This window comes from Elgaria multicarinata, chromosome 7 (assembly GCF_023053635.1).
Source record: "Elgaria multicarinata webbii isolate HBS135686 ecotype San Diego chromosome 7, rElgMul1.1.pri, whole genome shotgun sequence".
Classification (NCBI taxonomy): Eukaryota; Metazoa; Chordata; class Lepidosauria; order Squamata; family Anguidae; genus Elgaria; species Elgaria multicarinata.
Genome location: NC_086177.1, coordinates 78773911 through 78796908, shown reverse-complemented (window position 1 = coordinate 78796908; position 22998 = coordinate 78773911). Strand labels below are relative to the sequence as shown.

The window sequence follows — 22998 nt, the reverse complement described above, 5'->3', positions numbered from 1 at the left end:
TTATTTATATAGCACCATCAATGTACATGGTGCTGTACAGAGTAAAATGAACCTAAAACATTAGTTCATATTGACTATGATTAAGACATAAACACATAGGGCAGAATCCAATGAGACACGGCTGCTAATGTAAATTACATTGCGCTAGCATAAACAACCTATAGTGCAATGCCAATAACACTTACTGGCATGATGGGTTTTCTCATCATACCATTGTTGTTGCTCTAGGTTACAATAGTGCAGGTTTAGGAAACATGGTGCCAAAATGCCTACCCCTGCCACTTTTTGTTTTTTAAAAAATAACCCCCACATTTCCTGACTGGCAGGTGGAATTGCTGTGAAATAGGTATCTGTTGGTTCTAAACACTGTAGGTTTAGTGTGTTGGGGCTTATGTCCTACCACTGCCTTGAACTCAGTCTTTTGGGCAGGTTAGGTGTCCTTTGTTATTCTTCCCATGGGAGCCATTTTGTGGTGCACAGGAAACTTTCTCAAATTTCCCAATGTGCCCACAACCCAAAAGGGTTGCCTACCCCACGACTTGTGCAACATAATTTTTGTTAGTGTTAGCATTGCATTGGATACTGCCCACATTACCTAACACTGAAGTGAGAAAAAGTAGCAGGTCAATGCTAATATGAGATAACACAGAGCAGAATGCAGGCTCATTGTCTACATAGCAATTGGATAATGTTGGCATGGATCATTCTGACACTATATGGTTCCGAGAACACAGTGCCAGCTCCAAGTTTTTGAAGGGCCTTTGAAAAGACTTCCCTCAGTGAGTCTAACTTCCCACCACCATTATCTTCCTCATGACTGCTATCACTTGCTTGCTTGCCAGGCAGAGAGTGAGTAAGCAAGTAGGCTATGTAGGCAAGTAGGCTTCTCTCCACTACCATTGTCTGAGCTAGAACAAGAGGAGGGTGAACAAGGAGATTGCAATGGTGAAGAGGAGGAGCAAGTCCAAAGGGCTCCTGGCCTTGGTAGTAGACCTTTAGTAGGATGTGGGCCATGGACAGGTGCCCCACTAGGCTTACCCTTGATGCTGGTTCTGCAAGAACATAAGAAGAGCTGTACTAGATCAGAGCAAATGTCTGTCTAGTCCAGATTCCAGAGGCTGGTGAGTCCTGGGGTCTGTCTGTTTCTCTCCCTTTATTTTCTTTATTTTTTCTTTATTACATTCTTATAATACCCAATAGCTGAAGCTCTCTGGGCGGTTCACAAAAATTAAAATCACGAAGTATAGCATAAAAACAGTATAACACAAACTCTTGCCCTTCTATTCCCTAACTCTGCTTAAGCCTAGATTGCATACTCATTTATTTATTTTTATTTATTTATTTAAAACATTTATATCCCACCCTATAGCATTATTTACAATATTTATATACCACTCCCCATTGAAAATTTCAGAACGGTGTTCAAGATAAAATAAAATAAAAACAGAATAAAACACTTTAAAATAGATTTTTTCACTCATCTCTGGCTCTTCCAAATAACTGTTTGCAGATATGACCCTACATGTCTCTTGACAGGTTGACACAAGTGGCTCCTCTGAATGAATGCCTTTCAACTTGCTGGCTCTTGTGGTCCTTTGCATGGGGACCACAGGCAAATATGAATGGGGCCCATTCTTCAAGGAACCAGGTGAACCACTTTTTGCCATACATGAAGTCCCACGCATTAAGCTGACGTACGCCAAATCAGATTATTGGCCTAATTAGCCTACTATGACTTGTTTTGATGGCCAGCAGTTCTCCAAGGATCCATAGCCTTGTTACCTGATATCCTTTTAACTGGAAATACAAAGACATTCTACTTTAGCCTTCACCAACTTGGACTCTTCCAGATGTGTTGGACTACAAGTTCCAGTTTTCTTTTTGTAGTGCAGTCCAGGTAATAACTTGGACCTGCTGCCAATGTGCATTCAATGAAAGTGAGAAGGAAGTACAATGCCGTTATGCTGTTTGTGATGTGCGTCAGCAGTGGTTCAATGTCACTGCTCGGCTAACATACTGAAAATAGTGCTGTGCCAAAAGATTGTCCTATTTTCCCCCAGACCATTCTCATTCAATTTGATAGAAAAGAAATTGTTTTTGGAAATTCAGAAAAACTCTCATGGGTGGGTTTCAGGGTTCTTGACTTTACTTTACTTATGAGTTGGCCGAGGAACGTGCATGAATCCTGTCTTTCATTGTACAGTCCTATCCCTGGTAGCTTATATCCTCCTGAGCTTCCCACACTTCAATTATAGTCTACGGGAAGAAATCATGAGGTAATTCCTCCCACAGAGCTTTTTAAGACCAGGAAGCACAGTCAGCCTGGGAGGCTGATAAGATAAAACACATACACAGCACACTTGGCCACCTCTCAGTAATTCGTTATGCTCAAAAACATGATGAAAATGCATTCAAAGTAAGTTATAAAATGATCTAAGAATGAGGCAGAAAGTATGGGGGAAGAAAACTTTCAGGGAACTGGAGGACAGGTTTGGCACATGACCAGCCCCACCTCTTCCCTGGCCTGGAGTTAGATTTTACACAGCTGCATTGTGGAGGATGCAAAATTGAGGCTAGGTTTCTAATACAGTTGATGCTGTTGCCACTTGCAATGGCAGCCTAAACCCCCCCCCCCCAAAAAAACCCTTTAGAAGAAAAGAAAGAAGCTGTGCGCTGCAACCCCTGCTGCCAATGGTGAGGCCTTCCTGTGAGAAACTGCTTGAAAATTTCTCCTCCCCCTTGAAAAAAAATGGTGAAACCGTCTTCCCAGTTTCTCTGCTCACAGTTAGGGTGGAGAATTGTGCACAGCTCTCACTCAAAACAATACTTGTTTCTCCAAATACCCAGCTTGTAACTCAGTCCAGGTATACCGTAGTATTACTGGCAACTGCTTTCTAGTGAACGTGATCTAGTTGGGGCTGAATTGCAAAGTAGTGAGGCAATCGCACCATCACTTCATTTCCTGTTGATCTTAACTCAGTATGTGCTGTAGCCCATGTGGAAATGGATTCATGGAAAACCCAGGATCACTTATGGAGAATGTTATGGTCATTTCCAACAATTAAATAAATTAACTGACAGTTTTTAAAAACCATAGCCCAATTTGAGAAAAGAAATGGTTATGAAATCTAGATTTGTGCAGTTCAAGTTTCCTCCATCACTCCATTTCCACCCCTCCACCAGCCCCACAAAAGAACCCTTAAGTGATTCTCCTTGTTTTGTAAAGTGGATTCTTCACCCCAGAAATGAAACTAAATCTTTGAATTCAATTTCGCAATAGGGATTGGCTTCTCTACAGTTTCTTGTGTGTGACTTAAACAGGTTTTAGCAGTAAGCGATGTGTCAGTTTAAGAAGTATTTTATGCTTTAATGATGTCTGAACAGTTAAAATGAAGTGTTACCTTGTTATTTATGTTACTTTATTCCCTTGTGCTTTCCCAAGAGGCCTCTCTGTTTCTGTGCCGAAGTGGGCCTACCTAAATTCCTAGGCATTGACTGACTTTATAATAGAGAAGGCTAAATACGAACATAGGGTAAAGGATGCATATTTTGGACTCCACCTGCCTTTTCTTTTCTTCCATGCTCGACTCTAGTGGTCATTAAGACCCTCTTGTCCCAGAAGGGTCTCCAAATACAGGAAACCTCTTTCTGAAAGGTCGATTGCTTGCAACTGTTCAAGTGCATGTAAACAAATACTGTTTTACTGCCTCTAAATAGGTCATGGGGCTTCACTAGTATCACAAACAGTAGCTTTGTACAATGGCTAATCCTTAGTGGTACAATGGGTCCATTGGTTGTGCCAGATTGAAGTTGTGTTCTCAGGGTCAGTCCTAGGATAAATAGGGCTCTGGGTAAGGAATGTCATTTGTGCCCCCACCCCCTCAGGCCGCATAGTCAGTTTTGCAAGACCACCCACGGGATTTATGTGGCCTGAAGTAGGTGTGATGTCCGCCATTGTTTGCTTCTTGATTGCTCTGCTACTGTGCTACAGTTTGCATAAGCCAAAGTTCAAAAAGCTACGTTCTGAGCAGTGGTAGTCTGTACAACACAGCAGAACTATCATGGGTTTTACTTATACTTTTTTTGTTTTGTAGTATTTCCTATCTTTTGGCCAGCATTAGAATAGCCATTATTTTTTCTTAAAAATAATAACAAAGTTATGGGGAAAAATGATATCTAGCTGACCTCTTACAGCTCACGGCTTTATTTCATTATTATTATTATTATTATTATTATTATTATTATTATTATTATTATTATTTATACAGTACTTATAATGTTTACAGTATTTGAAGTTCTAAGTGCTGTGTTCCACTGATTTTTATCTAGCGCAAATGACGTCAAAGTGGAAATTGAAAAAGAAATATATTTTCAAGCTAATTGGAGGAAGATAGATTTTGTAGTTCGTACCCAAACAACCTTGAAAAAAAGTTAAAGAGACTTGCTTTTTGTCAACCTAACTCACTGCAGACAGTACATTAAGAAAACACAGCCGCTAAGCTCAGCGTAGCATCCCCCCTCAGCTCATTTTGGTGCCCCCCTCAGCTTGTCACCCAAAGCAACCCCCCAGCTCACCCACCCCTAAGGTCAGCCCTGTGTGCCAGACTATTTTTTGCCCTAGGCAAGGCGAGCTACTTGCACCCCCCAAAATTGCGCGGAAGACCGAACGTGTGCGCTGAGTGGAGAGCTGGGACTGGCTCACTTCAATTTGGGAATGAGCCGTCCGGAATTCACCTGGACTTACTTCCATGCGAACGCAACCCGCTATGCATCCTGGCGTCCTGATCCCCTCCGCACGTTTACTTGGGGGAATGAGGCTTCTGAGTAAGGAGGCATAGGTGGATCGGGCCACACTGGTGCATCCCGAGGGGACAGGAGCAGGCAGAAGTAACATCGGGGCCTGCTCCTGCTGGACTCTTCCCCCCCCCACAGGGCAAACTGCCATCTTGGCCCTGTGGGGAAGAAGAAGGACTGAGGGGACAGGAGCAGGCAGAAGTAACATCGGGGCCTGCTCCTGCTGGACTCTTCCCCCCCCCACAGGGCAAACTGCCATCTTGGCCCTGTGGGGAAGAAGAAGGACCGAGGGGACAGGAGCAGGCAGAAGTAACATCGGGGCCTGCTCCTGCTGGACTCCCCCCCCCCACGGGGCAAACTGCCATCTTGGCCCTGTGGGGAAGAAGAAGGACCGAGGGGAAAGGAGCAGGCAGAAGTAACATCGGGGCCTGCTCCTGCTGGACTCTTCCCCCCCCCCCCACAGGGCAAACTGCCATCTTGGCCCTGTGGGGAAGAAGAAGGACCGAGGGGACAGGAGCAGGCAGAAGTAACATCGGGGCCTGCTCCTGCTGGACTCTTCCCCCCCCATAGGGCAAACTGCCATCTTGGCCCTGTGGGGAAGAAGAAGGACCGAAGGGACAGGAGCAGGCAGAAGTAACATCGGGGCCTGCTCCTGCTGGACTCTTCCCCCCCCAGGGCAAACTGCCATCTTGGCCCTGTGGGGAAGAAGAAGGACCGAGGGGACAGGAGCAGGCAGAAGTAACATCAGGGCCTGCTCCTGCTGGACTCTTCCCCCCCCCCCCACAGGGCAAACTGCCATCTTGGCCCTGTGGGGAAGAAGAAGGACTGAGGGGACAGGAGCAGGCAGAAGTAACATCGGGGCCTGCTCCTGCTGGACTCTTCCCCCCCCGCGGGGCGGGCTGCCGTCTTGGCCCTGTGGGGAAGAGGAAGGACCGAGGGGACAGGAGCAGGCAGAGGTGACATCGGGGCCTGCTCCTGCTGGACTCTCTCTCTCTCTCTCTCTCTCTCTCTCTCTCTCTCTCTCTCTCTTTCTTTCTCTCTCCTCCCTCCCTCCCTCCTTGACTCCTTTTCCTTGTGTGTCATGTCTTTATTAGATTGTAAGCCTGAGAGCAGGGACTGTCTTTTTTGCTAAGTGTAAGCCGCTCTGAGAGCCTTTTTTGGCTGAGGAGCGGGGTATAAGTATGATAAATAAAAAATAAATAAATAAAAAATCCCGGTGCATCGCTTTCTCAGATGCAAGTCCCGTTGATCTACACGCGCAGGATTGGGAAGCAGGAGAGTTTGCCTTGCAAAGAGTCCACAAGTCCCTAGCTTTCCTGGGGGAAGAAAGAGGGAGGCCCGCTTGCCAGCCTGCCTGGACATCCCGGCCTGTTTGAGGAGAGAGGCGAGGCGACCTGGTGCCCTTTCCTCAGGAATAAGGCAGAGGCTGGCTTGAGCCAGGGTCGAGCTCGCCGCGTGCTTTTTCTTCTTCTTCTGGCGGCAGCCTCCTGGCTCTGGGAGGGCGGCTTCTGGGTGGAAGTCTGAACATGGAGCCGCCCACCCCACCCCAGCGTCCCTGGCTTCGCTTTGTCTGGGCGGGCGCAGGGTGCCATCTTGCCCGCCCAGGCCCAGCTGAATCCTCAGGCTGGGCTGGTCCGGCTCACAGCCAACAATGTGCGTGAGTGCTGTGCTGCTCGGTGCCCCTCTTAGCTTGGCGCTCTAGGCGGCCGCCTGAGTGGCCTCTATGGTATCACCGGCCCTCCCTGTGTGTTCGCTGGGCTGCAGGTCTTTGCAGCAATGCGAATTCTGAAGTTGTTGCATTTTTACAGCACACTGGATGATGCATAAGTACCCTACGTCCACCACTCGAGGCACTGTTTCTGATGTCATCTAAGCAGTTTTTTTTTTTTTATTATTATTATTATTATTATTATTATTATTATTTTATTTATTTATTTATTTATTTATTTATTTATATAGCACCATCAGTGTACATGGTGCTGTACAGAGTAAAGCAGTAAATAGCTAGAATCGTACTGACAACATATGGCGAAATGGCTGGGGTTGGGGCAGGGCAGAAGCATTGCCAGAGCAGCTGTCCAGAACAGATGTCTCCTCCTTCCAGTGGATGGGCCCAGCCCATGTATGAGATCTAACTCATCTTGACAACAAATCTAAACAGGGAAGCAGGTCTTGCAAACAGTAGTCTGGTTGACTTTGTTGAAATGATTTGTGTTGGACATATATGTGAGTTGATCTGTCACTCGGTTTCTAGAAACTCCTCCTATTTCAACTCTTGGTTCTCTTGATATTGTCTCAAACTGCATTACCTGAGGAAGAGATTTTTGCAGACTGGTGTGTGATAGGAACATGTACAGCCACAGCATGTTGCCCTTTGGTAGATTGGCAAGCATGTGCCAAACACAACATGGCAAACGAAGTTAAATGAGCTGGACTGCTGTGTCTCATTGTCATCTGGGGGGGGGGGGCTATCTTCACAGCACTGAGTTGGCACCGCACTCCCCTGACTCTGCGCTTTCCCTCCTGTGGGATTGTGCCAGATAGTCCCCATGCCAAGGAGCAAATGCGGGGTTTACAGCGGTCATCTGCCCCCCCTCTCCCCTCCCTCCCTGAGACAAAAAAAAAAAAAAAAAAAAAGACAAGAAAAGATGTAGGGTGAGGAGGAGGAGGAAGCTGAGGGAAAGAAATAATTTACTTTCCTAAACTCTTATCCCCACGACAAGGCAGCGTGGGGCATTTCGGCAGCCATTCCTGGTTATGTAAGGCTATGGATCATTCATTCACTGGAAATTAGTTGTAGTTGTTTTGTATAAATCTCATTTAACAACACCAGTGGAGGATAGTTCATATTCTTTTCTAAAAGTAGACATTTTTTTTTTTTTTACATTAAACAATTTTACATGAAACATTTCACAAGGGAAATTTCCAGAAAGGCCTGTAGGATTCCTGTGAAATCGACATTTATTCACATATATTTTGGGCCTGTAAATCCTATCACCAGCAGCACTTAGGTCATGTTCGGTGAATAATACTAGGGTGGGAAAGGCTGGTCTAAGGCCTTTCAAATAACTACACGACTGATCCATGATTTTAACCCAGATATCACATATAGATTCTGGTCTAACAACATCTTAAAAGGCCTTTTAGCAACAAATGCTAGTATTACATAGAATGGTCTGAGTTTCAGACTGTTCCCATAGGTAATGGCTATGTACTGTGCTTGTAGTATATTGATAGTACTATTGTTTTAAGGACACAAAGGCATTTTAGTAAAAAGAGGCTCATTCATGTAAAAGCTCAGGTCTGGGCAGGTCTGGCCCTACTATTAGGCAGAGTGAGGCAGCTGTCTCAGGAAGTAGATTTTGAGTGCCATGAAAGGGCAGAAAATGTTAATTATTTAAATTGTTGTTATTGTATTTTCACTGCCAGGGATAGGGAGAGGTGCTTGAGGGAGTTTTGGTCTCATGTGCCAAAATAATTGAGCTGCCTTTGGGTACAACTCACTTTGACAACATATCTGGCTTTGTCTCAATCAGCCAAGTAAGGGGGACGAGGGTTGTAAATTTACAGCAAAATCCTGGCTGCCCTGTGGGCTGTGCGGTAACAGACAACAAGAACCCCCCTCCTTTGCACATATGCCAGGGAGGCAGGCGGTCCCTCGATTCAGCTCTGACTGCTGTTTAAAGGATCCCTGGGAAACAGCAGCAGGACCTACCCTCGCCCTTCTCCTCCTGTGTAATCCAATTCATATCAATTCGTATCAATCCCGCCAAAGAAACAGGAAACACAACAGTGCTGGATAAACAATGGGATTTCCCTTCATATAGAGACATTCTTACTTACTGGCAATAAGACCTTTAAGCTACAATATACTGGCCATTTTGCCCCACCCCTTTAAACTTCAGCTCCTCCCACCATGGGAATGCAGCCCCCACCCCCATGCCGCTCCAAAATATATATGGGAACTGGGAAGCTGCTCAGGGGAACCTGAACCTGGTTAAGGGCTGCGATGATGCTGCACTTTCTGTTTTCAAAAAGGTAGGAAGTTGCAGGGCAGAAATACAGGGTTTAAAAGAACCCTGGAGACTTACGATTTATAATCTTTGCTTTACTTAAAAATACACAAACTGCGAATAATGGAGGCAAATATATTCCTACAAGCAGAGAGCTAAGCCTGCATCTCATCTCCCCAAAAGGAGAACTGCATCCCATGTATGATTCAGCTTCAGTCAAATCACTGCTCTGGCTGCCTCCGGATTCTCATTCCCTGTATTTAATGATCCTATGTTGCCCTCTGGTGATGGGCCAGCATTTTGCAGATTTTATTTATTTATTTAATTCCAGTGTAGAATCAGATTAGGCACATTGAAAGTGGCGTGTGCGTTTTTAATGACTAATAATACAAGTAACACTCTGATACTGTCCTCATTTTTACTGGCGACATTTGGATGTTTGAATTGCCTTTTACAGTTTTTCTGGAAGACACTGCTGCTCATTAATTGGTGAGTGTGTAAAACAAAAGAACCACAGTTGTGGGTTAGCTGCTGAGAATGCTGAATTATATGTGTGCCTGATGTTTTGACTTGGCACAGGTTGCACTGTTAAGGCGGTTCTCAACCATCCACAGCTGATATGATGAGACACCGGAGAGGAAGAAAGTTGAAGCCATTGCAAATACTGCATCTCTGTCTTTCTGCCTGAATTAGGAACATTTTTGGTGGTATTTGCTTCCAGTTTCCCTCCTTGTCTCATGTGTAGTGTGTGTTTGAGAGAGAGAAAGAGAGAAAGAGAGAGAGAGAGAGTGAGGACGTATGTCACCTTGCATACATATTGACCTGAATTGTGGAGAAGTCACATTTTAGCACGTCTTAATCTTTGTGCACATGCTTTTTAGGTGATGAATTACAGCTTCCGCACTGCTGTGCTTCTATTGCATACACTAGGGGCATGTCTACACCTCCTGGTGTTCTGGGAGGGAGGGGGGAGAATCTCGCAATATGCTGATCGCGAAATCCTCCTCCTGCATTCACACGCGGTGTGCAACGTCCAGGAAGGAAGGAGGCTGTCACGCCCCCCCCCATTTTTTTAAAGAAAAGACACGAGGTGGAGCACACCAGCACTCCAGCACAAAAGTAAGCCAAAAAAAGAAGCCCTGACCCTGCTCCCCACCCCACCCCTGATGGCCCTGGACTCTTCCCATCCCAACTCCTTCCCTCTGATGATCCCTGCTACTTGCTGGGAGGAGGGAAGAAGCTGGGATGGGCGGCCACACTACCTGCAGTCCTTGGGATTGTCCCAGGACTGTGGGAAAAGCCGCGAAGAAAGGGTATAGTGATATCCTGGGGAAATGCAGGGATCTTCCCTCCCTGCTCCTGGGATCCCCTCTGCGTCATGTGGGCACACAGGGTCTATCCTGGGATGATCCCTGGGCTATTGCCCAGTGTAGACATGCCCTAGGAAGGAAAAGATGTTTGGAAATACATTTAAAAACTGCTTCTTTCTCACTCTGAGACTTAGCTTTGTTTGATTGAATTCAGAAATTAGAAGTTCTCGCAGGGCAATATTCCACTAGTCAATGTGGAAAGACTGTGGCCTAGTTTTCAGGAAGAGAAGATGAGGTAGTACCCCTCTGGAACACGGGACAGCCTTTCCATTACACCAAAGGCCTCTGTGTACTAGGTAGGATCTTCTGAATTGAGGGTGGGGGGAACGGCAGAGTACTGAGAAGGGGAGGAGAGGGGTCGTAAGAAGGTAAGTTGCCTGTCAAGTTAGCACTCAGACGGTAGACTCAGTGGGCACACAAGTCACCTGGCCACAGTCTTTCCCATTTTATTTCTATTTAAATTATACTCATGGTTTCTACAATTGATTCTACACATACTAATTAGCATATGGAAATTTTATGCAAATAGACACCTCCTCTTTCTCAGTGATGCTTTTCCTCTTTTCTTGTGTAAGTGGCCACCCCAGAAACTTCTGGTTTACCAAAAATCCTTGAGACAACTACAGCAGCTCTTCAAGACAGGGACCGCTGCCATTTGGCATGATCAATGTTTTAACTGTATCAGCTGAGTCAGCACTGGGATTGCCCCAGTGGTAGAAATTCCCATATTACTGACCTGGAATAATATATAGCCCCACCTGTTTAAGTTGTAAATAGAAAGTTGCAGCAACAGCTAGGCCTCCAACCAAAGCTTTATTCAAAACTGAAAGCAAAAGTGCAGCATGAGGCCGGGAGTTGTCCCTTGGCAACAGATTCCTCCAAGGAGTCTCTTCTCCTTAACTTCAGTTCCCTTGATCATGTTACACCACCAAGAGAGGGTGAAGAGACAGAAAGAGCCTAGAAATTCTGGGTTGCTTCTCTGCAAGGCAAATGGAGGCAGGGCCTTTTCAGTAGGGCTGTGTGTCACTTCGGGCTCAAACCCCAAATCCGAACAGATTCGGCCTGCTTCGGTCTGAATCCGGATCAGGATTGGATTGGGTCGAGGTGGTCCAAAGCGCTTTAGGCTGCCTAGGGGTGATGGTAAGCCACTATCTCTGCCTGCCAGCGGGACTTACCCTACCTGTCCGGCAGCCGGCTATCCTTAATGAAACCCACCATTTTAAATGAAGATAGGGGTTCTGTCGTTTCATAGATCTAAGGTCACAAACTACAGCCATTTCTATAAATTCTGGGTTTCTTCATTGCTAGGCAGTAGAGGCAGGGCCTTTTCACAGTCATATAAGTGAGGAGATAGTAGTAATTGTGGGAAGAGAAGGAGTATGTTCTGGAAACCAGAGCCCTTAAAATTGGATCTAAGTGACAGGGTTAGTGCTGGCTCGGGGTTTGTGAGGGCTCTTGGGCAAGATACTCTCAATGAGTCCCCTCCCTTAGTGAATCTATGTTCTCACCACTGTTGTCACCAACTGTTATTGCTCCTCACCCTCTTTCTCATTATTGCTACCACTTGTTTGCTCAGAGAGGCAATGAGCCAGTAGGCAACGGCATCTCCTGCTCCTCCTTCTCACCATCACCGTTGCTGCTTGGGCCAGACTGAACAAGCACACTGCAAAGGTGAGGAAGCTGGGAGGATGGGGGATCTTGTCAGTGGATCTGCTAGATTGTGGGCCCTTGATGCCAGCCCTGGACAGGGTGAAATAGCCTCTGATCCCTTACCTAGGCCTTATTTTATCTCTCCACATCCCAGGTACCCTTCCCATATGATAGTACAGGTTGGGCAGACCTCAAACACTTTGGGGAGGGAGTTTGGCAGCAGGGGAGGCTGGGGGCTCCAATTTTGGTAGGGCAGAAATTCCATTCTGGGTTTTAGTTCCAGCCACCCAGTTGTCTAAGTGGCAAAGTGCTAAACCCTATCCCCAAAATGGATCAAGCACCTTGGATAGCTCTTTTAGCCTTCTTGCTGGTTGTAACTAAATCCCAGAATGGAATCTCCATCCCACTGAAAGTGGAGCCACCATTCTCCCCTGGTTGACGATTACTTCACTTTGTTCTAGCAAGATTGATCTATCTGTGTTTATTGCCAATACAGATGTGCATCTGGGTGCTTATTCTCCTCCATGATCGGGATGCTTATCCAAGCCCTATTGACCCAGGTGGATAAAACTTTTGACACCAATAGGAATGTGCTTCCACGTTCAGGGCCCCCAATGGTGGCTTCACTGTTTGCTCCCAAATGCAAGTAGTTCGGGATTGCAGAGGTTAACGCCCTCTCTCCTCTTTGGTGTGGAAGCTGTACGTTGGTTATGATCTGAGAAAGCTATAAACAACAGACTGGTTGAAAAGATAGAAAAGGATAAACTGGAGCATGGAGAATCTTTCTTGTGCCAGCATGGGAATGAGCCAGTTCAGCAGTGTGGCACCTCATCCAACAACTTCCATTTATTTATTTATTTATTTATTTATTTATTACATTTTTATACCGCCCAATAGCTGAAGCTCTCTGGGCGGTTCACAAAAATCAAAACCATCATAAAACAACCAACAAGTTAAAAACACAAATACAAAATACAATATAAAAAGCACAACCAGGATAAAACCACGCAGCAAAATTGATATAAGGTTAAAATACAGAGTTAAAACAGTATAATTTAAATTTAAGTTAAAATTAAATGTTAAAATACTGAGTGAATAAAAAGGTCTTCAGCTGGCGACGAAAGGAGTACAGTGTAGGCGCCAGGTGGACCTCTCTGGGGAGCTCATTCCACAACCGGGGTGCCACAGCGGAGAAAGCCCTCCTCCTAGTAGCCACCTGCCTCACTTCCTTTGGCAGGGGCTCACGGAGAAGGGCCCCTGTAGATGATCTTAAGGTCCGGGTAGGTACATATGGGAGGAGGCGTTCCTTCAAATAACCTGGCCCCAAACCGTTTAGGGCTTTAAATGTCAATACCAGCACTTTGAATCGGGCCCGGACCTGGACTGGCAGCCAATGAAGGTGTAAAAGGACTGGTGTAATGTGATCTCGCCAGCCAGTCCCTGTTAGTAAACGGGCTGCTCTGTTTTGTACCAGCTGAAGCTTCCGGACCGTTTTCAAAGGCAGCCCCACGTATAACGCATTGCAGTAATCCAAACGAGAGGTTATCAGAGCATGGATAACTGTAGCTAGGCTATTCTATTATTATGAACCTCTTAGTTTTGACTAGGGCTCTGTGGAGGGGAAGAGAAGGAGGCTGGGCATAGTTTGTATCCCTGCTTCCCCAGTCCCCTCCCAGAATCTCCCCCTTTCCATCCTCTTTGAGGTCGCTTTTGCAATCTTGGAGAGGCCTAAGAACATAAAAAGAACCATGTTGGATCTGACCAAGGCTCCATCTAGTCCAGCACTCTGTTCACACAGTGACCAAGCAGTTGTTGACCAGGAGACCACAAGCAGGACATGCTGCAACAGCACCCTCCCACCCATGTTCCCCAGCACCTGGTGCACACAGGCTTACTGCCTCGGATACTGGAGGTAGCACATAGCTATCAGAACTAGTAGCCACTGATCATTTTCTCCTCCAGGAGTTTATCCAACCCCCTTTTAACGCCACCCAAACTGGTGGCCATCATGACATCGTGTGGTAGTGAATTCCATAATTTAATTATGTGCTGTGTGAAGAAGTACTTCTTTTACTTGTCTTGAATCTCCCACCAATCCGCTTCATGGGATGACCCCGGGTCCTAGTATTTTGAGAGAGGGAGGAAAATGTCTCCCTCTCCACCTTCTCCACAACATGCATTGTTCTCTCTACAAGGCTGTGTGTGTGTGTCTGTGTGCAGCAGGAAGCTCAGATTCCTCGGATCCAGGAATTCAAACTATTTTATGGTCCTGTACTAGGGGCCGTAGTATTGCTCTCTTAATTATTTAATGAATGCAATTCAAATGGAAATGAAAGCAAACTTTAAAAACAAATGGAGAAAAGAAGCAACCGCCCTGGTTTCACACCCCTAGTTTATACACCCCTCCCGTTGGGACAATGCAGAGAGCGAGACAAGAGACTAGTCATTTTTCCAGTTCACAGAACCCCAATTCTTTATTAATCACAGCTTGCTCACAATGACATACAGGAAAAATAGCACTAATGAAGAGTAGAATATGCAGGCAGCAATTTCCAGGAAGGTTCGGGGACAACTTCAGACCGGCAGCTTTTGGGAAAAGAGGATGTGTGTCGGTTTGGTGATACTTTCCTTGGTACAAGCACCCTGGCTAGTCACTCTTACTGCTTCAGCCCTTTGACATTTTAGGAATCAATTTAAAACTAGACAGGACAGACTAACACTGGAGTGAAGAAGTCAGCAGGACTAAAACCAGCTCATTGATTCTGGATGGAAAAATGCCACAAAGAGCATCTTGTACTGGAGTGGAACAGAAGTGCTTAAGGCTGGAATCTGGCCCACAGAGACGCCCCAGGAATTTTCAGTAACTGTTGGCAGGATTGCAAACTCTTAAGATAATGGTCACAACATACCTAAAGGCTCCTTGATTCCAATTAATGAATTTGTTCAGCAGTGAATTTTACATTGGCAAATGACAGTCATTTTGGAATCCAGCCTTTCAAAACAACATTGTTTGAGGCCAGATATGACTGTTCTTTCTCAGCTGCATGAAACATCTGTTTGTTTTTTAAAAAAGAAGATTCAAAATTGCTTCCACTTGCCTCCTCGTCAATGATATTTTTCTTTGATGAAAATAGAAGCATTTTTTCTTCTTCTGAACACAGAAAAATATGATGACCATGGATATCAATTTACAGCGCAATACTACACATGTTTACTCAGAAAGTAAGTCCACTGTATTCAATAAGGCTTTCTTCCTTGTAAGTATGCTTAGGAGTGCAGCCTTTAGATGCTCACCTGGGATTAAGTCTCACTGAACTCAGTGGGGTTTACTTCTGTGTAGACACATAACAGATTTAGAATGCAGTCTTCTTTTTTAATACATAGTAGAGCAGGGGTGAACAGAAGGTAGATCTCCAGATGCTGTGGACTTCAACTTCCTAAACACTGGCCATAGTGGCAGGGATACCTGGGAATTAAAGTCCAAAACATCTGTAGATCTACCTTCTGCCCAACCTTGTAGTAGAGCACCAAGGTTGTCAATCAATTTTGATTGCTTAATGTTCTAAGGGGATATTGTCAGAACTGCTCTGTCAAGTCACAATGCCCATAATTTTCTTATTGTCTTAGGGAAGTGTATTGATTGCAAACCTTTCTAGGTAATCAGGCCATGACTGGACTCTAGCACCATAGACGTTCTACTGACTTGCTTGTTCAGTTGGAATGAGTATAGCTCGGCATGGATTTTGCTGCAGGGAACTTCATAGTAAAGTCCTAACAAAGTCAAACTGAATGGAAGTAGACAACATCAAAAGCCTGTTACAGGACATGTAAAGATTATGAAATAACTTGCATAATGCAATACTTGTATTTTTTAACAAAAATGTAAGTATTTACAAAATAAGATCCAAGTTTTATTTTTTAAACATCAAGCAAATCATTCTGCAAAGACTGCATTGTTTTATCTTTTGTTTGTTTTGTTTTTTTGTTTTGTTTTTATTGAGTTCTTGTTTCTTTTCTTTTGATTTAAACCATGTCATACATTTCCCATACTAATATCTCATGATCTGTAATAATATCGGCAGGGGAGTTGGATGGGGAGTTATTTCACCCTCTCCACTGTTGGGCTCAGCCAGACAGTTCCACCTGGAGCTCCTTGTTTCTGCGGACCTCTGCAGCATGCCTCTCCTGGGAGGGGGAAATTAAAAAGGGTGATATTTCATTCTCATTCATTCATAACATCTGTACACTGCTGATAGCCAGAGTTCCCTGGGTTGTTCACAACATGATAAAACATAATGGAAAACCTTTAGGGAGCAATCCTATTGCTCTCTAAAGTGGCTGGAGGGGCATCCCTGCCCCCTCCCCCTCCCCCTCCCCCTCATAGCTGGCATGGTTCTTTCCCCTCCACCTTCCGTCCCCATCCCTGAAGCCTCTGCTAGATGGGCAAAATTGCCCATCTGGCTTAAATGCAGAGCAGCAGGCGCACTGTGCCTGCTGCTCTGCATAGGATGCTTGTAAGACTGATTTTGGTGGCTCACAAGAACCCAGGGCAGATTATATAGGATTGCACCCTTAATGTACACAAGTGGTAAAACAGTTTGAAACAGCTAAAACAACAATAAAACTCCCAGGACCCAATAAAAAACTAACATTTGAAAAGCCCCACCATATGCCATCAAGTGCCTGGGAGTTGACATGCCCAGGCTAGAGGATTCCTCCCCTGGGGTGGACCCAGATGCCTCAGTGACTGGCGCTGCCCAGTATCTGCTCATGCCTGCAGTTCAGGAGGAGCCTGGTCCCTTCGGAGATGACATAAGGGAAAAAAACTCCCTTGGATAGTTTGGACCAGGCTTGAAGAGTTAAAAGCTGACATTTTCTAGGGAGCGGGACCCTGTGTGCTGTTGTCCGTCTCCCAGTTTCATTAGACTTTCACATGGCCTACACATGCAAACCGTTCCCTGCTTTTATGTAGATGCATGACTCAGGGTTGGCCCTACCATGAGGCAGAGTGAGTCACTCACCATAGGCATCAGATTTTGGATGTCACGGAAGGGCAGCAAATTGTTAGTTATTGACTTTGTTTTTGTTGTATTTCTACTGCCCGGGATGGGAGAGGTGCTTAGGGCATTTTCTGCCTCATGTACCAAAATAACATGGCTAGCTTTGGATACTATGCAACTTGACTTGTGTATGTGGGTGAGATGCCATTTGTTGCATTGCCTCAGGCAGCAAAATGTCTTGGGCAACCCTGGAATGACTGTGTTGTTTGGACCCAAGCAAGCAGGACTTAATGTTTTCATCTGAGCCCTGTTCAGGCACCTGACTGAATGTGCGAGGGCTAAAAGTGGGGATGGGGTGTGGGAGTGCACTTCCACCTGAAACACTTCCACCTGAATGCACATAGAATTTACACCGACCTTTATGCCAATTGCACAGAGTTTGGGGTGGTGGTGGAGCAGACAGGGCCAGTGTGCACAGGGATGTACTAGTATGTGTGCTCCCATGCCTCTTAGCTCACACGTTCAGGCAAATACCTGAACAGGGCTAGTGTCTATGCTCATAATGTCCAACTTGAGGACATTCAGTGGGGCCAGAGGCAAGGCAGACACAGCTGGGGGTGAGGTGAGCAGGCATGATCCTGTTCCCATTCTGCACAACATCTTCACATGCTCTTCATTTCCCTCTGTTCATGTAAAAGAAGGTTATGACATGTCTGGGTTGGTTACCTTCTCCTGAAGGCGTTCAACAAGAGCAGCTAGGTTAGCTTCACGGTTTTCTTTGATCTGTTCCATTTTCAGTATCAGTTTTTCCTCTGCCATTTTGCTGAAGTTGTTGTTCTCCTCCATAGCCTTCAGAAGGACTTCTCGTTCATGTTCTCTCTTTTCTGCCAGTTGCTTCAGCACCTGGGCCTCCTGGGACTGTGGAAGAAGGGAATTAAAGAGATCCAGTAGTGCGGTGGTCAGTTTCAAAAGCAGTCAGGGAAGTTTGAATGAATGATCTCAAATGACCAGAGATACTGGAGGTCTGGGATCCAGTACCTTAGGTTTTAATAGCTGGGTAGAAAAGGCAATTTCCCCCACCACTACTTGATGAGCTGTAGCCATTAAGATTCTCTGTTGAACACAGCTATTGAAGCAGCCTTTTCCAACCTGCAAATGTGTTGGATTACAGCCCCAGCCAAGAAGGTCATGGGCCATGCTAGCTGGGGATGATGGGAATTGTAGTCACACACATCTAGAGAGCACCAGAGGAGGGGGGAAGGTTGTATTAAAGACACAGAAGCTCTGATCTCCTTTGCGTCTGGTCAAGCTAGCAATGCCCTCCACTTCCTTGCAAAACTGGACTATTGTTTGACATAAATTAAAATAATGTGATCTGAACTATTTGGGGTCATAACCGCAATATTCATTTTATCAATCTAAATTGGGATTGTTAAGAATGAATGTAGACCACATCTATGTCAAAATAAAAACCAGATGAAAGGCCAGCAAATGTCGTGTTGTCAGAGGTACAAAACCAGTAAAGGAGGTTTTTTATGTAACTTGCATGTGATGCATGAAAGGCTAAAAAGCAGTACTTCAGATTTTTTAGAGAATATTGGAGAAATATGGATCCCTGAATAATATTGTTTCCAATGAAATCTCTCCCATATATTCTGCCATTATATTTTCTTTAAATTTTATATGGAATTGTAGGGACGTTTTCTGAGTGTTTTTTTTTTTAACTGTATCTTGGTAAGAAGCTGTGCATTTATATTTAGCACAAGTTATTTTAATAGCATGTTTGTTTACATGATTACAAATGGTCTTGAAAGTTTACATTCCTTTAAAACGGCCTCAGGAAGTTAAGACTTTAGTATGTCTCAATGTGTTGGATGGCCGGAGATGGGAGTTCGTTTGGTTTGGTTGTTTTTTTTAAAGGAATGTATGTGGATTTTATTGCACTTGCGCCAAAGCGAATTAGCATTAATGCACGCTACCACTAATGAGCATTAGTGAAAGTGTGAATTTACCTCCCACCCCCAAGTAAAAAACAAGTCCACATGACTGCAGAACCTGTGCATCTTGGAAAAAGATGGTCCGCTGTGGAAAAAGCTGGTCTACAGGATGGATTCATTGAAATTGGACTCATTTGAATTTGTGGCAGATTTCTCTGACATCCCTAGTTCAGATTGAGAGGGGACAAATTCTAGTTTGGAAGAGCGCAAAATGGTCAGGACATGTATTATACACAACTGTACACAAGAATGAGCTAACACAAGCACTGTTGGCTGAATGTACTATTGGTGGCTTGGGCCAGGAATATCAACTGAAGAGTAGGGAGCAAGGTTATGCAAGGGCCCCAAGGAGTACTTTCATGCAGCAGAAGCCTTAAGGGGACCAATGGGTCTTCCAAAACTAAATCATAGAATCATAACGTGGTAGAGTTGGAAGGGGCCTATAAGGCCATCGAGTCCAACCCCCTGCTCAATGCAGGAATTTACCTTAAAGCCTACCTGACAAATGGCTGTCCATCTGCCTCTTGAATGCCTGTAATGGAAATCTACTATCCGGCTTAAGAGTAAGGATGGTGGATCATCACCCTACTCATCACCACCACCACCTGGCACCATCAGTTTAAACAAATCAGGGCATAGTTATCACTGTTATGGAATAATCACTGTGAAAAGGTGGGACAACTTCATATTCTGTATCTGAGCCCAGAAAATTCAAGATTAAACACAAAATCTGAGGAGAAAGGCCCTTGGGGAAGACCTCACAGTTCCATCTCTGTGGGGATGCTTGTCTCTGAACCCAGAACCTACAGGAGAAGGAGATCAGCATTGAACATAGAATCATAGAATAGCAGAGTTGGAAGGGGCCTACAAGACCGAGTCCAACCCCCTGCTCAATGCAGGAATCCACCCTAAAGCATCCCTGACAGTTGGTTGTCCAGCTGCCTCTTGAAGGCCTCTAGTGTGGGAGAGCCCACAACCTCACCAGGCAACTGATTCCATTGTCGCACTGCTCTAACAGTCAGGAAGTTTTTCCTGATGTCCAGCTGGAATCTGGCTTCCTTTAACTTGAGCCCGTTATTCAAGTTAAAGGAAGCCAGATAAGAACATAAGAAGTGCCATGCTGGATCAGATCGAGAGTCCATCTAGTCCAGCACTCTGTTCCCACAGTGGCCAACCAGTTGTTGACCAGGGACCAACAAAGCAAGATATGGTGCAACAGCACCCTCCCACCCATGTTCCCCAGCAACTGGTGAACACAGGCTTACTGCCTCAGATACTGGAGGTAGCAAATAACCATCTGGGCTAGTAGCTGCTGATAGCCTTCTCCTTCAAGAGAAGGTGTCTTTGAATATTTGAAGCAGGGGTGTTGAACCTCAGCCCTGTGGGCCAGATCAAGCCTGCCTGGCATCCCAAACTGATCCCCTGGGTTTCCCCAGATGGTCACGCCCCTTCCCTGGCCTGAACCCCTTCCCTGACTCCTGACTGATTGATGGTTTCCCAGCTTTTGCATGCTTCCCATTCTAAAAGTTGAAATGCTTCTCCTATGGCTGAGTTATTGGCAGTGGCCCTGTTCAGAAGACACCTTAAGCCACGGCTTTAACTATGGTGAATAAGGCAAAAAAAATTGCATATAGCAACTGGGGATGGCAGCAGCAGGGAGTCCTGCCACCACTGACCACTGCTGCCACCATGTGCAAACCCGCCACACTCTCCTTGCTGATCTCAGCATTGGCAAGCAGAACATGAGGGGGTTGTGCATGGTGGTGCCTGCAATGGAAATCCATGAACTGGCCTGACTTGACCTGTGTGGACAAGCAAGTGGGAGTCCAGGGGACCAAGCCACCAAGGGCTTGGTGGACTTCACCCCCTGGATGAATTCCTCCACCATCCCTAGTTTTAAAGCTTGGTGCTTAGGAGGGGCAGAGCACCCCCCCCTCCCCCATCCCGCACTGTCTTGTTCTAAGATCTGGCTTGCTTAGCTTCAGCATTCACAGATTTGAAAAAGGAAATCAACTTGGCGAGTTCCTGTATCAGAGTAGACTTTGGCCATAACTGTGTGGGAGCCTCTTTTGCACATAATCATTATGGTAAATGACATTAACCGGTAAAAGGCACTTGGCTTTCAGTGAATAGATGACAGCATGAATGTTTAAAAGAGTGATCATTATCCTCCATTCTATGGGATGTTGAACAGCAGGGACTTGCCCAATTACATTTCACACAAATGCAAAGCCATTAATAGGATCACATCTAATTTCTGCACCATAATCTTAAAAAACAACAAAAACTGCTAGGAATATGTATCCCTTTGGAATATAATTTTCATATTAATGTTCTGATTATGGAAGATCCTACTGTGCAACACAATTTTGCCTTTTAAACCCTTGGAAGCTGGTGTGGTAGCTAGGTATTTTGAGCTCAGTGATTAGGAAATTATCATCCCATTAATTCTGCTTTCCATTGACATTAATCCATGGGCCAGTTTCTGTATGTTTTGATTCGGAGAAGTCATTCTTTTGTCATTCTAATACTTGAAAAGTGAGTGGAGTCGCAAAATGCCAGACCATTACCCAGCATTTGTATACGTGCAACACCTGGTGAAATTCCCTCTTCATCACAACAGTTAAAGTTGCAGAAGCTCTGCCCTCTTTTGCATCTGGTCAAGAGGGCAGGGGTCCTGCAGCTTTAACTGTTGTGATGAAGAGGGGATTTCACCAGGTGCTGCATGCATAAATGACATCTGCTGAAATTCCTTTTTCTATGCAACTGTTAAATTTACAGCAGCCCTGTCCTCCTTTCCATATGGTCATCCTAACCAACCCTACAAAGTAGCATGAATGTACAGTAGTGTTGACTACCATGGTGATTTCTTAACTGAAATATTTCCAACAGAAAATAATGAAAACATTTAGGAAGGACAGGAGGGGGAGAATGAAACTAAAGTATAATGACTAAAACCTTTTAAAAATGATAAATCCCTCAAGAACTATGAGCAAAAAAGGATTTTGATTTGTATGATTTAGCATAGAGGATTCTGTAGGAATGACAGTTGTGCAGTAAACTGGCAACTAATTAATAAACACTTATTTAATTAATAGAGAAGGATTTATTTAATTCAAGTATAGTGTGAAATCATATTAACATGTTTAAAGCAATTTTCTTCAGTAAGCTGTGCCTGCTTTAATTATTGTTTTCCCCTTGAAGAGACAGGCTCATCGCATTATATATGAATGTAGGACGGTTGTTTGTATTTGCAGTAAACAGACCCCACTGTGGAGATCTTTATGCACAACTGAAGATCTTCACTACCAAAGTTGGCTGAAGCTGTGCACTTTGATAATACTGATCACCAACAGCAGGGTTGGGGCATTTTCAGCCCTTTAGATGTTTTGGGATAGCAACTCCCATAATCTCTGGCCACTGGCCGTGATGACTGGGGATGATGGGAGTTACAGCATAACATCTGGATGGGACTGGGGTACCTGGAAGAAGATCACCCAGAGAGTTCATAGCTGAGCTGAGATAGGAACTGGGTGCCTTCAGGAACTTGCTCTTTAACCACAATTTGGTTTGAAGGATTATTTCCTATTCCGATCTTCTTGAAAGAACAGGAGCTGGGAGGAAGAAAGGCAATAGGGTACTGCAGGAGGACAGTAGGCCCTATTGTCCCATATCTTTAACAGTTGCATAGGAAAGAGAATTTCAGCAAGTGTCACTTGTATATATTTGTATATATGCAGCACCTAGTGACATTCCCTCTTCATCACAACAGTGCAGGAGCCCTGCCCCTTTTATATCTATAGGGCAGGGTTCCTGCAGCTTTAGCTGTTGTGATGAAGAGGGAATTTCACCAGGTGCTGCATGCATACTAATGACACCTGCTGAAATTCCTTTTTCTGTGCAACTGTTAAAGATACAGGAGCCCTGTCCTCGTTTTCATATAGTCACTCTAGGGTAGGAGTCCCCAATCTTTTGGAATCTATGTGCACATTTTGAATTTTGAGGAAGTGCCATGGGCACAACCGTAAAATGGCTGCCATGGGGTAGGGGCAGTCACAGAATATAGTGCAAACTATGTGTAGATTGGACTTTCTGCCCCACCTATATATAAGGATAATAATGCTGGCCAACTCTGCAGGGCTGTTATAAGGATTACTAAGATACTGAGTGTACA

The 22998-nt window shown here is 45.0% G+C and overlaps 1 protein-coding gene across 1 annotated transcript in view; it reads right to left on the bottom strand.

The window, feature by feature from the left end:
- Window positions 1–15357: 15357 nt before the first annotated feature.
- The window catches only part of STMN2 (stathmin 2), a 33897-nt gene continuing 26256 nt past the window's right edge, over window positions 15358–22998 (bottom strand). Inside the window, exons 4-5 of the mRNA XM_063129874.1 lie at window positions 17554–17745; window positions 15358–16012 (exon numbers count right to left, since the gene is read on the bottom strand). Coding sequence (XP_062985944.1) covers window positions 15953–16012; window positions 17554–17745 — 252 coding nt within the window. The 3' untranslated portion in view covers window positions 15358–15952. The remainder of the gene's footprint in view (window positions 16013–17553; window positions 17746–22998) is intronic.